General features: G+C 38.4%; 1 protein-coding gene across 4 annotated transcripts in view; it reads right to left on the bottom strand.

The window, feature by feature from the left end:
- Positions 1 to 5,468: 5,468 nt before the first annotated feature.
- Positions 5,469 to 14,399, bottom strand: part of TUBD1 (tubulin delta 1) — a 28,614-nt gene continuing 19,683 nt past the window's right edge. For all 4 annotated transcript variants that reach the window (XM_077745603.1, XM_077745602.1, XM_077745601.1 and 1 more), the window contains 3 exons: positions 9,923 to 10,063; positions 7,497 to 7,680; positions 5,469 to 5,775 (listed from right to left, as the gene is read on the bottom strand). In XM_077745603.1, the coding sequence (XP_077601729.1) occupies positions 5,673 to 5,775; positions 7,497 to 7,680; positions 9,923 to 10,063 (428 nt within the window). In that variant the 3' untranslated portion in view covers positions 5,469 to 5,672. The remainder of the gene's footprint in view (positions 5,776 to 7,496; positions 7,681 to 9,922; positions 10,064 to 14,399) is intronic.

Raw genomic sequence — 14,399 nt, 5'->3', positions numbered from 1 at the left:
TGTAGCTTTCTCCCCATAGTTTTTTAGACATTCATATTAATCTGTTTAGCAAACATGGAATTTCTACCACGAGCCAGGCATATACTTTGAAGCAAAGAGTAAACCAAATGGTGAGCTCCTTAAGAACAGAGGCCAGATTTAACTCATTCCTTTTTAAATGTCTATCCTCGCGCTTTCTTTGCAGGTGGTCAGTGGATGTTTGTTGAATTAAGTTCACATCCGGCCTTGCTCATGCCGTTCACATGAGCCGAGCTTAAGCAAAGGCCTTTTTTTTTTCCTCCAGAAAGGAAACTCCCATGTTTTGACTTATGTCATGTTTCTTACTATCATGTTCCCATGACCTCTCACCTAATAAGGACAAGCTTTGTTCAACTCCCTTTTCTATAGTTCCCAGGACTTTGCTCCTGAGATGTCTAGAGTAGCCCTGTCCAATAGAAATATAGTTCAAGCCATATATCTAATTTAAAATTTTAGTAACAACAAATAAATAAATATATTTTAAATTAAAATTTTACCTGCTACATTTTAAAGTGTAAAAAAGCAGGTGCCTAGGTGCCTCATTTCGGCTTTGGTTTATGCAACTGAGCCCTGAGTTGGACTCTGTGCTAACAGGGTGAAGCCTGCTTCAATTCTCTCTCCCTCTCTGCCCCTCCCCCACGTGTGCACACACATGTACCCTCTCTCCAAATAAATATTTTTTAGAAATATCAATAAAATGTTGGGGTACCTGGGTGGCTCAGTCGGTTGGGCCTCCGACTTTGGCTCAGGCCATGATCTCACGGTTGGTGGGTTTAAGCCCCATGTCGGGCTCTGTGCTGACAGCCAGCTCAGAGCCTGGAGCCTGTTTCAGATTCTGTGTCTCCTTCTCTCTCTGACCCTCGCCTGCTCATACTGTCTCTCTCTCTCACTCAGAAATAAATAAAACATTAAAAAATAAAAAAATAAAGTGAAAAGAAATAATAAAACGTAAAAAGAAACAAGCATACAAATTTGAATAATTTAACCCAATTTGTCCAAATTATCAATTCAACAATTAATTTAAAATATTAATGTTTTACAATTTTTATTGATCTTGTCTTCAAAATCCACATGTGGCTAATGGTTACCTTACTGGACTGCTCAGGTATAGAATTTTTTTTTTTTCAATTCAAGTTAGTTAACATATAGCACAGTATTAGTTTCAGGAGTAGAATTTAGTGATTCATCATTTATGTAAAGCACCCAGTGCTTATCCCAACAAGTGCCCTCTGTAATGCCCATCACCTATCAGGTATAGTATCTTTGAATTTTTGTGTACTCATCATGTAAATAATTAGACAAGCCATAAAAGTATTCATCTTACAGTTTATTTATTTATTTAGTTTGAAAGAGAGACAGATCACAAGCAGGAGAGAGGCAGAGAGAGAGAGGGAGAAAGAATCGCAAGCAGGCTCCGCACTGTGGCAGAGCCCGATGTGGGGCTTGATCTCATGAACCACGAAATCAAGACATGGGCTGAAATCAAGACTCGGATGCTCAACCAACTGAGCCACCCAGGTCCATGCGCTGTTTCTTTTTCAACTATTCTCAGATTTTTTATGTTTAGGTAAAGTCCATATTTCAAAAACCATCAAGTCTTTTTCTTAAAATGCTTGTAAGCTATTCTTTGCTTGTAAGCAATTCTTCAGTCGGGGGAACATCATCAACCTTCCTTTTCATCTCTTCCTGTGTCCCTCCTCACTGGAATTTAAATGATTCGGATTTTCTATCTTTTTGCTCTTCTCCTTTTAATGCCATATCTTCTACAACACTGACCCCACAGTGTATTCCCCCAAACGTGAATATTTACATTGTTTATATTAACTTCTTGTGCAAGCATTCTGTCTATTGAAATGGGATTCCATTTATTAATAAGACTGACACTGCATCATCTGAGACATTTCAGAGTATAGGAGTAGGAAGTTAGTTAAATATGTAAACCAGATTTTTAGCTCATATCCCTAAAAACCATAGGAAACAATGTGATTGATACAGATGAACAAACATCTTTTAAATAATTGATTATTTGCCAACAACGACAAGCTAGTCAGTAAAGCCATATTTGGTATGTAGGCTGAAGAAGAAGAAAGGGTTGACTGCCAAACCTTGGGCTCATGGGGAGAGAATACTGTGATAAGAACATATGGAGCATGTTTTAAAACAAAATTTTGGACAGGAATTCAAGTGTGATAAACATGGTGGTCAGGAGAAGAATCATTGGTATGTATACTGCAAAAGAGTCCACAGAGCCAGTGAGGAGGCATTTCAGTCAAATTTAAAGCCCAGACTAGCGCTCTTAGTCCTGTACTATGTCTTTCCCATAAAAAAGGGGAACATGGATATGAGGAAGTTAAAAAGCAATAATTAGGAATCTAGGATTGTAGCACTGACGTTCAAAGAAACTTGGCTACATTGTAAGCTTCTCTATTTAGACTACGTGGTATTGACCCCTACATCATTAACATCTAGTTCAATGCCTGGCACTGAATAGATATTGGCTGAATGAATGAATGAACAGAGATGTCTAGAATAGACACCTGTCCAATAGAACACCTGGCCAGTAGATTGGCCCTGTCCAATCCACAATAGTGAGTTGTGGATACATTTGCTATGTTCTAAGTGACATGTTAAATAACGGAGAAAGACGCTGCATGTAGATTAGATAGTGTTGGTGGGGCAAAGTTAGAATCAAGAGGGAGTGAATGGGCAGAAACAGGTTCTATAGCTTAAAGAGCTCTTGACAAGAGCACAAATGAAGGAGAGTGAAAAGGCTTGAACATGAGCAGCCATTTGAATTTACACTGTACTTACTGCCTGTAGGGGGTGCATCCTGGCACTGGGGAAGGATGTGAGTGACAACATATTACTGGGTAACTGGAGTCATCTAAGATACTCAGTTACCCAGTAATCTAAGATATTACAAGTTCAAAGCTTCTGGATCTGTATGCCCAGGAAGTTATGATTCTGCGGTCGTCCTGGCTGATTGGCTGTTTTTTCTACACAACGTACATTTCCAGTGACACCTCTTATCTTGATCAGCTTCTTTGTGTTAATTTTTAAGTTAAATCACAACTCTGATAGCAAACTTTTGTTACCCTACAGCGACAAAAAAAATATTTTTCATGTAAGTGTTTAAAACAAGTCTGCCAGTATATGGGTCTCTACACACATCAAAGAATTCAGTTGTGGGTCGTAACAAAGGCTCTATTCATAGAAGTGAATGGGCCCAAGTCAAGTTGGGGCTTTCTTCTAATATTTACCTGCCATTGATTCCATGAGATGCCAAATTAGAAATACACTTGTTACCATTGGACACGAATCCCTTTTTCAAATATAAAATGATTTATACTTATGACTTTAAGCTTCTCCTTTAGCAAGTTCCTTGGAATCAGCTTAATCCCTGGTGAGTTACAGGTCTTCATTAATGCTGGTTCACTTAGAGACATTGTTTCAGTCTCTGGATGTCTTCAATGTAAAACAATTGCTTTTAACTTTATTTTGTGAAAATTATTATCTGATTATTTTTCAAGTACACTTGGATTAACAAAATGCAGCAGAGGGGTGTGCCTTTTAGCAGCTGAACGGACCACTTTTTACATTCCTTAGAAATAAGATATGGCTCAGTATTTTAAATCATAGCAACAGTTGATAAGAAAAACAGCAAAAAGGTAATCATTTCCATATGAAAAGAAAAGGAAGAAACCAGTGAAGCTGTAAACTGTCATTTTTCCATATAAAAATAAATCACCACTGGTAGATTTGGCAGAAAGGCAAATGTTCTTATTTATTTCCCATTTTACATGTGTTAATACACTGCATGAGATGTGTTTTACTGAAATACACAATTACCCTGAAACTCAGCGGTCAATTTCCAAGTGTGTTTTGTTCTACCGAGCGAAACCCACATCTGTTTCTGTCAATTTCATTGAGAACAGGACAGTATTTCCTTGGAGATAATTTTCTCAACTTTGTGAAATTTTGGTGAAGTTCTTACGCCTTTTGCTGAAAAGCATAATATCGTCCACACCAGATAAATACCTATAAGTAATCTGAAAACACTAGTTGAATAAAATCAGTTTCTGTTCTTGCATGTCAAGATCTAAAAGAAAAACTGCCCCAGTTTCCTGCTGGCTAGAAAATTTAAGAAAAGCAAGCATTTACTTATGTACTTAAGCATGCTATACATTTATTAACAAAAGCATGATATACGTTTATTAACATAATCTGATATTTATTTTTAAATAGCTGCTTAATGTGGAAAATCTTACCCTGCTAATAGAATATTCAAAATAGAGGTTTATACTCTAGCACTTGACAATAGCTCCCTCTTGTGGTTCAAAGCATTCACCTCAGAAGTGAACAAAACAGGGGCGCCTGGGTGGCTTAGTCGGTTAAGCGTCGGACTTTCGCTTACGTCATGATCTCGCGGTTCGTGGGTTCGGGCCCCGCGTCGGGCTGTGTGCTGACTGCCAGCTCAGAGCCTGGAGCCTGTTTCAGTCTGTGACTCCCTCTCTCTCTGACCCTCCCCTGCTCACACTGTCTCTCTCTCTCCTAGAAATAAATAAAACATTTAAAAAAAATTAAAAAAAAAAAAGAAGTGAACAAAACTACAATTTCTTAAGCTTAAAATTGTGCAGTGAAAGTTTAGCTCATATGAATCCTTTTTGGAATAAAGAAGGGAAGACATAGAAAAAGAATATTCCAGGGAGCCTGGGTGGCTCAGTTGGCTAACTGTCCGACTTCGGCTCAGATCATGATCTCACGGTTCATGAATTCAAGCCCTGCGTAGGGCTCTGGGGTGACAGCTTGGAGCCTGGAGCCTGCTTCGGATTCTGTGTCTCAGTCTCTCTCTGCCCCTCTCCCACTCACACTCTGTCTCTCTCTCTCCAAAATAAATAAACATTAAAAACATTTTTTTAATTAAAAAAAAGAATATTCCCCTTTTTTGGATATTTCCAAAGTTCCAACATCTCAGCCATAGTGTTTCCAAATTTCTCTACTGAAGCACCATTTTTTTTTTTTTTTTACAAATGAAAATACCAAGTGTTTTCATTGAAAACATACTATTTTCCATTTATTTTAATTAAAAAATTTTGTTTGTTTACTTAAGTAATCTCTACATCCAGCCTGGGGCTCGGACTCATGAAGAGTTGCATGCTCTTCCGACTGAGCCAGCCAGGCACTTCAAACACATGCTTATTCTCCATCTAAAAGGTTTTCCTCCAGGAGTGCCTGGGTGACTCAGTTGGTTAAGGTCTGACTCTTGGTTTTGGCTCAGGTCATGATCTCACAGTTTGTGAGTTCAAGCCCTGTATGGATTCTGCTGACAACATGGAGCCTGCTTGGGATTTTCACTCTCTCCCTCTCTGTGCCCCCACACTCCCTCACTCACACACACACACTCTCTCTAAAAATAAATAAAATAAACTTAAAAAAAGGTTTTCCTCTTTTTCTTTTTTATCTTTTATTACAATTCAAGTTAGTTAACATATACAGTATAAAGGTTTTCCTCCTTCTCTGTTACAGTATGCCAAAGGAAACAGCATTCACCCTTGTTAATTTAACAGGTAGGGATCTGAACATCTTACTGAGAAAGGAGCATTGAAAAGTGTTTAGCCCCAAAATGACCTAAGGTACTTCTCCCTTGCCGGGGATCAGAGATTGCAGTAACTGGCAACAACCTGTTCTAACAATGTGAAACTGTCCAAAAAGTCCTCTTCTTCAATTCCAAATTTTGTGTACTGATGAATGTAGGCTCTGGTGAAAGAAACAGAAAATGTGAAATTAAAAAAACAAAACAAAACAAAAAAAAACTCAGACAAATGAGTAACTCCTAAAATGAAGCCATAAATAGAACTGTCCCAGTTCATAAATAATTAAAGGCGGCAGAATCTCTTAAATATCTTCTATTTGCTTCAATGTTTATTCCAAAGATTAGGAAACTTTGAAAGTTTATGTCAAGCTCCCTGCCTTTTTAGTATCCAGGAGAGTGTCAATAAGAAGCACATAGGAAAAAGAAGTATGTTCAGATCTGGTTATCCAACCGAGCACATATTCAACACCCTACAGAGATGACTGGGTTCAATATAAACTCTACAAAGTGCGTGAGAATTTTCACCTAAGGCATGAAACAAACACATTAATCCAGTTCTAGGAGTGAAGTGAAGTCTCCCAAGTATTTTTCAGACAACGTTTAATTTGCAGTTATGCCAGGTGGTCCTTTTAATACCCTGTTTCCTCATAATGCTCCGAGGCAGGAGCAATATTGAAAAGACTATCAGGGGCAGACAGGGATTAAATGGATGTAATAAGGGCTGCTGCCATTTAAGGGGAGTGGGAAGTGAACAATACCAGAAAAGGGCAGAGTTCACTGTCCTTTTGGACGGGGCTTGTGGAATAGCCACGTGTAGGAAGGGGGGCCCTTGGGAATCCTGGATAATCAAAGTAGAGGCCTTGCCGATTAATATGAGGAATTCTTCTTTGACAAGTAATTGTGGCAGAGGTCAGAAGACCTGATAACTCATCTCTTAGGATCAAGTAGACAGTTCCTAGTGGCAAATGGAGTTAAACTTGCAATGTTGCTTGCTGAACAAGATCGGGATCCCTTCCATTCTTCCAAGGACCTTATTTTGGAATACTAGTTTATTGTCCCAACCTTGTAATGAAATTTCTACTTTAACTTCATTTCATTTGGAAACTACTCCTTTAGTCAACAAGAGTTAACAGCAATGTGGTAGGTATTTTTGCATGATTATCTCACTTAATCCTTGCTACATATCCTCTCAGTTTGGACCCATTGTGCAGAAAAGGAAATGACACCTGAAGTAACATGACTGAATTTCACACCCACAGAGTTGGCCATGCTCACTCCATGTTGTAGGCTGAATGTTTGCGTTCCCCCCAAATTCATACGTTAAAATCCTAACCCCAAGGTGATGATGGTATTAGGAGTTGAGGCCTTTGGAAGGTGATAGGTCATGAGGGTAGAGCCCTCATGAATGGGATCAGTGCCCTTTTAAAAGAGGCCCATGAAAGGTCTTCAAGAGACATCAAATCTGCCAGCACCATTTAATCTCAGGTTTCCTAGCCTCTAGAACTGTGAGAAATAATTTTCTGTTGTTTATAAGATACCCAGTCTGTGCTATTTTTGTTAGAGCAAATCAAACAGACTAAGACATTCCACATCCTGCTTTGTGTTTTAAGATGTTATATGCCTAAGGGTAGAAAGGCTTGTACATTTTTCTGGGCACCTGGGTGGCTCAGTCGGATAAGCATTCGACTCTTGATTTCGATTTAGGTCATGACCTTTCAGTTTGTGAGACTGAGCTCCTGCAACAGGATTTGTGCTGAGGGCCAGAAGCCTGCTTGGGATTCTCTGTCTCTGTCTCTCTCTTGCCCCACCCCTGCTCATACACACTCTCTCTCAAAATAAATCAATACATATTAAAAAAAGAAGGTTTATAGATTTTTTTACTTACTTTGAAGCAAACATATTCCATGCTTTGCCCACAATCGTATCAAGTGGTTTTAGTAAGAACTGGCTGTTGCTGACCAATGCTGCAGACTTCTCATATTTTCTAAATGCTCGCTGGGTTTTCCACACATTGAAAGCATTAACAGGTGCTAACCAAGAAGTATAGAGCGCTGGGTCTTTAAATCCTCCTACAGTAAAACAACATTAAGCCACTGTTTACACCATAAATCGTTAATTTTGGAAACAAATTAATAAACGGGTTTTTCTTATTTGTTTAACCAGGAATCTGTTGTTTTACCTATTTAAAACTAGTTTCATAGTGCTTTTAGATAAACGATCCATAGTCATTGTAGAACAAAAAAGTAGTTAATTCACACCATTCGGAAAAAATATTAAGAAGGAAATTTAAAAGTGAAATGTCACCATCCAGAAAAGATCGTGAATATTTTGTTGGCCCTCTTGTTCTGTAATCTATGTTGTGTAACCAATATGCTGTGAACCTCTTTTCCATGTCAATAAAATCTCTCATACTTAAAGGCTTATTGGGGCACCTGGGTGGCTCAGTCGGTTGAGCATCCGACTTCGGCTCAGGTCACAATCTTGCAGTTCGTGGGTTCGAGCCCCGCACTGGGTTCTGTGCTTACAGCTCAGAGCCTGGAGCCTGCTTCAGATTCTGTTTCCCTCTCTTCTCTGCCCCTCCCCTGCTTGCGTTCTGTCTCTCAAAAATAAATAAACATTTAAAAAATTAAAAAAACAACAACAAAGGTTTATTATGTGATTATACCATAATTTATTTAACACATTTCCTACTCTTGGGCATTTAGGTTGTTTCCACATTTTTGTCTGAAAGATATTGCAGTGAATAGCTTTGCAAGAACACCTCTCTGTATCTATGTTATTTGTTGTGGGTAAATTTTTGGAAGTTTGATTACTTAATATATCCTCTTATTAATTCTCTTAATTTAAAATCTAAAATGAAGACTATGAAGAAAATGTTCTGCAGTAAGAGAAAATATACCATCTGATGGACTTGAAATGATCTCTCTTTAGTTGTCACTTTTTTCCTAAGGTGTATTACAGGGACTAAATTATTTGGTTTTCTTTATATCATAGCTAGAAGCAGCCAATTGATACTGCTAAAATCATCAAATAAGGATAATACAGACCTGGAAATTCACCACAGAAACACAAACTAGTAAGAGTACTGCTCTTTGAACTTCCTGAAAATTTTTTAACAAAATGCTTGTCACAGAGACCCTAGTTGTGCTACATTACCTGTTCTCCCCTTCTTTAGTAACAGAACCCCCCAATTTTAACTGTGCTCATGACACCCTTGCAGCTAAGTTAGCACATGATTCAGTCCCAATCAAAGGTATTCAAACACGATTGTGATTACGACCCTAGGAAAAGGCAGTGTGCCCTCCTTTGCTCATTCCTATGTGATTGGATGGCTGAAGCTCAAACAGATGTCTTGGACTATAAAGAGGAAGCCATGGGACACCTGGGTGTCTCAGTCAGTTAAGTGTCTCACTTTATCTCAGGTCATGATCTCACAGTTTGTGAATTCAAGCTCCATCATGTTGGGCTCTGTGCTGACAGCTCAGAGCCTGGAGCCTGCTTTGGATTCTGTGTCTTCCTCTCTCTCTGCCCCTCCCCCACCCATTCTCTCTCTTTCTCTCAAAATGAAATAAGTATTTAAAAAACAAAAGAAGGAAGCCATAAGGTATGGATAGAAAGAATTAAATCTGTATCTTGTTTCAACCACTTCTGTTTTTGATGACCACTTACATATTACTGATACAATGGTTACATTTTGCTACTAAAACATGGTTATTTTTCTTTCTTTAACAATAAATTCAGGGACTTCCTTTTATCCGAATTTTTTAACATTTATTTATTTATTTATTATTATTTAAAAAATTTTTTTTAATGTTTTATTTATTTCTGAGAGACAGACAGCATGGGCAGAGGAGGGTCAGGGAGAGAGGGAGACATAGAATTTGAAGCATGCTCCAGGCTCTGAGCCGTCACCACAGAGCCTGATGCGGGGCTCGAACCCATGAACTGTGAGATCATGACCTAAGCTGAAGTCAGACGCTTAACCTACTGAGCCACCCAAGCACCCCAGCATTTATTTATTTTTTGAGACAGAGAGAGAAAGAGGGAGAGCAAGTGGGGGAAGGGCAGAGAGAGAGAGGGAGACAGAATCTGAAGCAGGTTCCAGACTCTGAGGTGTCCACACAAAGCCTAACGTAGGGCTCGAACTCACCAACCGTGAGATCATGACCTAAGCCAAAGTCGAATGCTTAAAGGACTGAGCCACTCAGGCACCTTGGGGGACTTCCTTTTAAAAAACAAAACTAAGCAAAGCCGTGTACCACGTACATGTACAAAATGTACATCTTAATTTTCACCTTCACTTCTGCTTACCCAGATCCGCACTGTGCACATCTTTCCCACGAAGGATGACCAAGTTAGCAAGGGAAGTGTTAAAATGAAGCTCCCTGTTGAGAGATACTTTACCAAGAGGAGGAAGTCCTGATAAAGGAGGCCGAACCTGCCAATCAATACCTACCAAAGGAAAAAAAACCAAGAAATTTTATAAATCGCTTTGAGCCACAAGAGAAAGGTGTATTATGGCATGTATGTTTTACATATATTTTTATTTGATAAGTAAAAGTTGTTTTTTTCTACTAACTGTTTAAAAATTCTTATCTGGTTGACCTAAAATGATTCAAACTACTCAGTCCCAAGAAAGGGATGAAATACTCTTCATAGAGTGTTCAAGGATGGTTGTAGGTGCATACAATGGATTTCTACTCAGGAATAAAAAGAAACTACTATACACATAATAAACAACATGGACACATCTCGAGAGCATTATGCTAAGTGAACAAGTTTGACTCAAAAAATTACATACTGGATGTTTCCATTTACAGGACATCTTGAAGAGGCTAAACCATGGGAACAAAATTCAAATCAGAGGTTGCCAGAGGCTAGAGTGGAGAGAAAAGACTGCCTACAAAAGAGCATGAAGGAACTTTTTGGGATGATGGAAAGACTACCTCAATTGTCATAGAGGTTACTAGAAGTTTGTCAAAATTCATAGAACCAAGGGTGTACTTTACTCTCTACACCAGTATGAACAAACAAAATACATACAAAAATGTTATGGGATGTAGAAACACAAAACAAAAATAGGATTGAAAATTGACTTGTCATAGGAAAATATTAAGAAAATGTTCTTTCTTTTAATTTCTTTTTTTCTTAAATGTTTACTTATCTTTGAGAGAGAGAGTGTGAGCAGGGAAGGTACAGAGAGAGAAGTTACAGAGGATCCAAAAGAGGGCTCTGCACTGACAGCAGTGAGTCCAATGTAGGGCTTGAACTCATGAACTGTAAGATCATGACCTGAGCCGAAGTCAATCGCTCAAATGACTGAGCCACTCAAGTGCCACTAAGAAAATACTCTTAAATTATACATCGGATAGGGATAAAATTCAGTGTTCATAACAGACTGACTTTCAGCAAAAAGAGAAATACAATAAACCAAAAATTTTGGCATGCTGAACTCAGTAAGAAGACAAGCCAATTTAAAAATTGGCAAAATGTCTGAATAAACATTTCATCAAAAAAGGATAATCAAACAAATCTAACAAGCACATGAAAAGATGCTCAACATAACTGTCATTAGAAAAGTGCAAATTAAGGGGCATGTGGGTGGCTCAGTCAGCGTCTCACTCTTGTTTTTGGCCCAGGTCAGGATCTTACAGTTTGTGATATCGAGCTCTGCATCAGGCTCTGTGCTGACAGTGTGGATCCTGCTTGGGATTCTCTCACTCCCTCTCTCTGTGCCCCTCCCCTGCTCTTTCTCTCCCAAAATAAATAAATAAACATTAAAAATGCAAATTGAGGGGTGCCTGGGTTGAGTCCGATTTTGGCTCAGGTCATGATCTCATGGTTCCTGAGTTCTAGCCCTGCATTGGGCTCTGTGCTGACAGCTCAGAGCCTGGAGCCTGTTTCAGATTTTGTGTCTCCCTCTCTCTCTACTCCTACCCTGCTCGCATTCTCTCTCTCTCAAAAATAAACATTAAAAATATTTTTAAAATTCAAGAAACTGATTTAACGAGCCTGATCCAGTGAATTGGAGGAAAAAAAATTTTTTTTAATTCAAATTGAAACCACAAGGAGACACTACTTCATACCTGTTAGAATGGCTATAATCAAGAAGACTAACAATGTCAGATGTTGGCAAGGATGTGGAAAATCTGAAACCCTTTTCAACTGTTGGTGGGAATGTAAAATGGTGCAACCACCTTGGAAGAGTTTAGTAGTTATACAAAATGTTAAACACAGACTTATCTTTTGACCTAGGGATGGCACTCCCAAGTATATAATCAAGAGATTGATGGGGCGCCTGGGTGGCTCAGTTGGTTGAGCGTCTGACTTCAGCTCAGGTCATGATCTTGCGGTTTGTGGGTTTTAGCCCCACATTGGGGTTGCTGCTCTCAGCACAGAGCCTACTTTGACTCCTCTGCCTTCCTCTGTCTGCCCCTCCCCCATTTGCACTCTCTCTCAAAAGGAAATAAAATATTTAAAAAGTTTTAAAGAAAGATTGAGGGGCGCCTGGGTGGCTTAGTCGGTTAAGCGTCCGACTTTCGCTTAGGTCATGATCTCGCGGTTCCTGGGTTCGAGCCTCGCGTCGGGCTCTGTGCTGACTGCCGGCTCAGAGCCTGGAGCCTGTTTCAATCTGTGACTCCCTCTCTCTCTGACCCTCCCCTGCTCACGCTGTCTCTCTCTCTCTCTCTCCTAGAAATAAATAAAACATTAAAAAAAAAATTTAAAAAAAAGATTGAAAACACATGTGTACACAAAAACTTGTACCCAAATGCACACAGCACTATCATTCATAACAAAATACAAAGTGAAAACAAGCCAAATGTCCAGTCAACTGTTGGATATCTAAACAAAATGTGATATGTCCATCTAATGGAATACTCTTCAGCAATACAACAAACAGATTGAACTACTGATATATACAATGGGGATGAACCTCAAAGACATTAAGTGAAAAATATAAGACCCAAAAGGCTATATATTGTATAATTTCACTTATATGAGATGTCCAAAATAGCACGTCTTTAGAGACAGAAAGCACACCAGTGGTTGTATGGGACAAGGGATAAAAAAGGGAGTGGACTGCAAAAGGAATATAAGAAATTTTCTGGATGGAAATGTTCTACAACTGACTTGTGATAATGACTGCACAATTCTGCAAAGTTACAAAAAAAAAAAAAAATCACTGAATTGTACACTTATCATAGGTGAAGTATATGGTATATAAACCACACCTCAGTAAAAATATTTAAAAATTTATGACAGGCTGTAAAAGCTGTACTTGTTAGATAATTCATCACTCTATATTACTCAGAAATGAAAGGTAATAAACTCTATCTAAAAGCTACAAAAATAAAAAAGAAATGAAGCCATTTCAAAGTTAAGCCCTTGAGGGGCGCCTGGGTGGCTTAGTCGGTTAAGTGTCCGACTCAGCTCAGGTCATGATCTCATGGTTTGTGGGTTCGAGCCCCGTGTCCGGCTCTGTGCTGACAGCCAGCTCAGAGCCTGGAGCCTGATTCGTATTCTGTATCTCCCTCTCTCTCTGACCCTCCCCTATTCACACTGCCTCTCTCTCTCTCAGAAATAAATAAAACATTAAAAAAAAACAACAATAAAGTTAGGCCCTTGAAAAACCAATGTTCAAACAGTGAAAAGGGAAAAGCTAAGCAAATAAAATTTTAAATGGGAAGAGAAGTAACCAAAAAAAGCATTATCAGAAATAAAAATAAATTCCAGATGGGTTAAAATTTAAATATTAAACATAAAATTATAAAAAATACTGGGGAATACTAAAGAATATTTTAGATCTGGGGCAAGGCACAGAATCTATATATAGGTTTGCTGACATAAAATTGTAAAACCTCCATGTGATGAAAAATACCATACAAAAGACAAAAATGATCAACCAAAAATATTTGAAACCCATGTAACAAAAAGGTATAAATCCATAATATTATATTTACTTCTATCTCAGATACTACTGATAAGAAAAAATTGTCAAATTATGTCAATTATTCACTTAGAATATTAAATTTCATACTTATTGAAAGAGTTCTTTTAGAGTAAATTAGGTTTAGATTTTTAAAAATTATATCATTCTTGAGCAGCCATAAAAAATCTATGTAACAAAATAAATTGGCTAAAGTTGTCTTAAATGTTTTCACATTCAGTGACTTTATCACTTTTTGACTCGACATTAATGATGCTAATGTTTTTTCACCCATTATTATTCTCCATCCCTCCAGAACATCTTTAAGGGAATCCATGAAAACACTAAGTCACTGGCTCCTAAATTAGCTTTGCTATCCTGTAGAGCACCACTGCCTTTGACTCCTGGTCAAGGAATGTTGTTAAACTAACCTGTTCAGCATGATAACTGCCTCTTCTGTATTGTAGCATAAAACTAAAGGTTTATTTTCTGGAGAAAATATGATTGAGGGTCTCTCGTCTGGAGATCACAAGGCAGAGTTAAGGGTAAAGTACATACTGAAACTAGAGAGATGAAGCAAAACCCAGAAAAACCATGACTGCTCCCCTCCACTCTCCCCAGATCCCTTGGGCTTTGCCTAAATCTTCTGAACAGAACATTCAAAACAGGAGACAGGCAAAGAGAATATTCAGGATGACAAGTGTACCCTGGTTGGAGAGGGCAAAAAGTCTAGATTGAAGCAGGACAGATTGCTTTAGCAGACGTTTCTTTCTTTCTTTTTTTTTTTTTAATATCTTATTTATTTCTGAGAAAGAGACAGCATGAGCAGGGGAGGGTCAGAGACAGAAGGAGATACAGAAT

This window comes from Crocuta crocuta, unplaced genomic scaffold (assembly GCF_008692635.1).
Source record: "Crocuta crocuta isolate KB4526 unplaced genomic scaffold, BGI_CrCroc_1.0 scaffold333, whole genome shotgun sequence".
NCBI classification, from domain to species: domain Eukaryota; kingdom Metazoa; phylum Chordata; class Mammalia; order Carnivora; family Hyaenidae; genus Crocuta; species Crocuta crocuta.
This window is presented reverse-complemented; position numbering and strand designations above follow the sequence as displayed.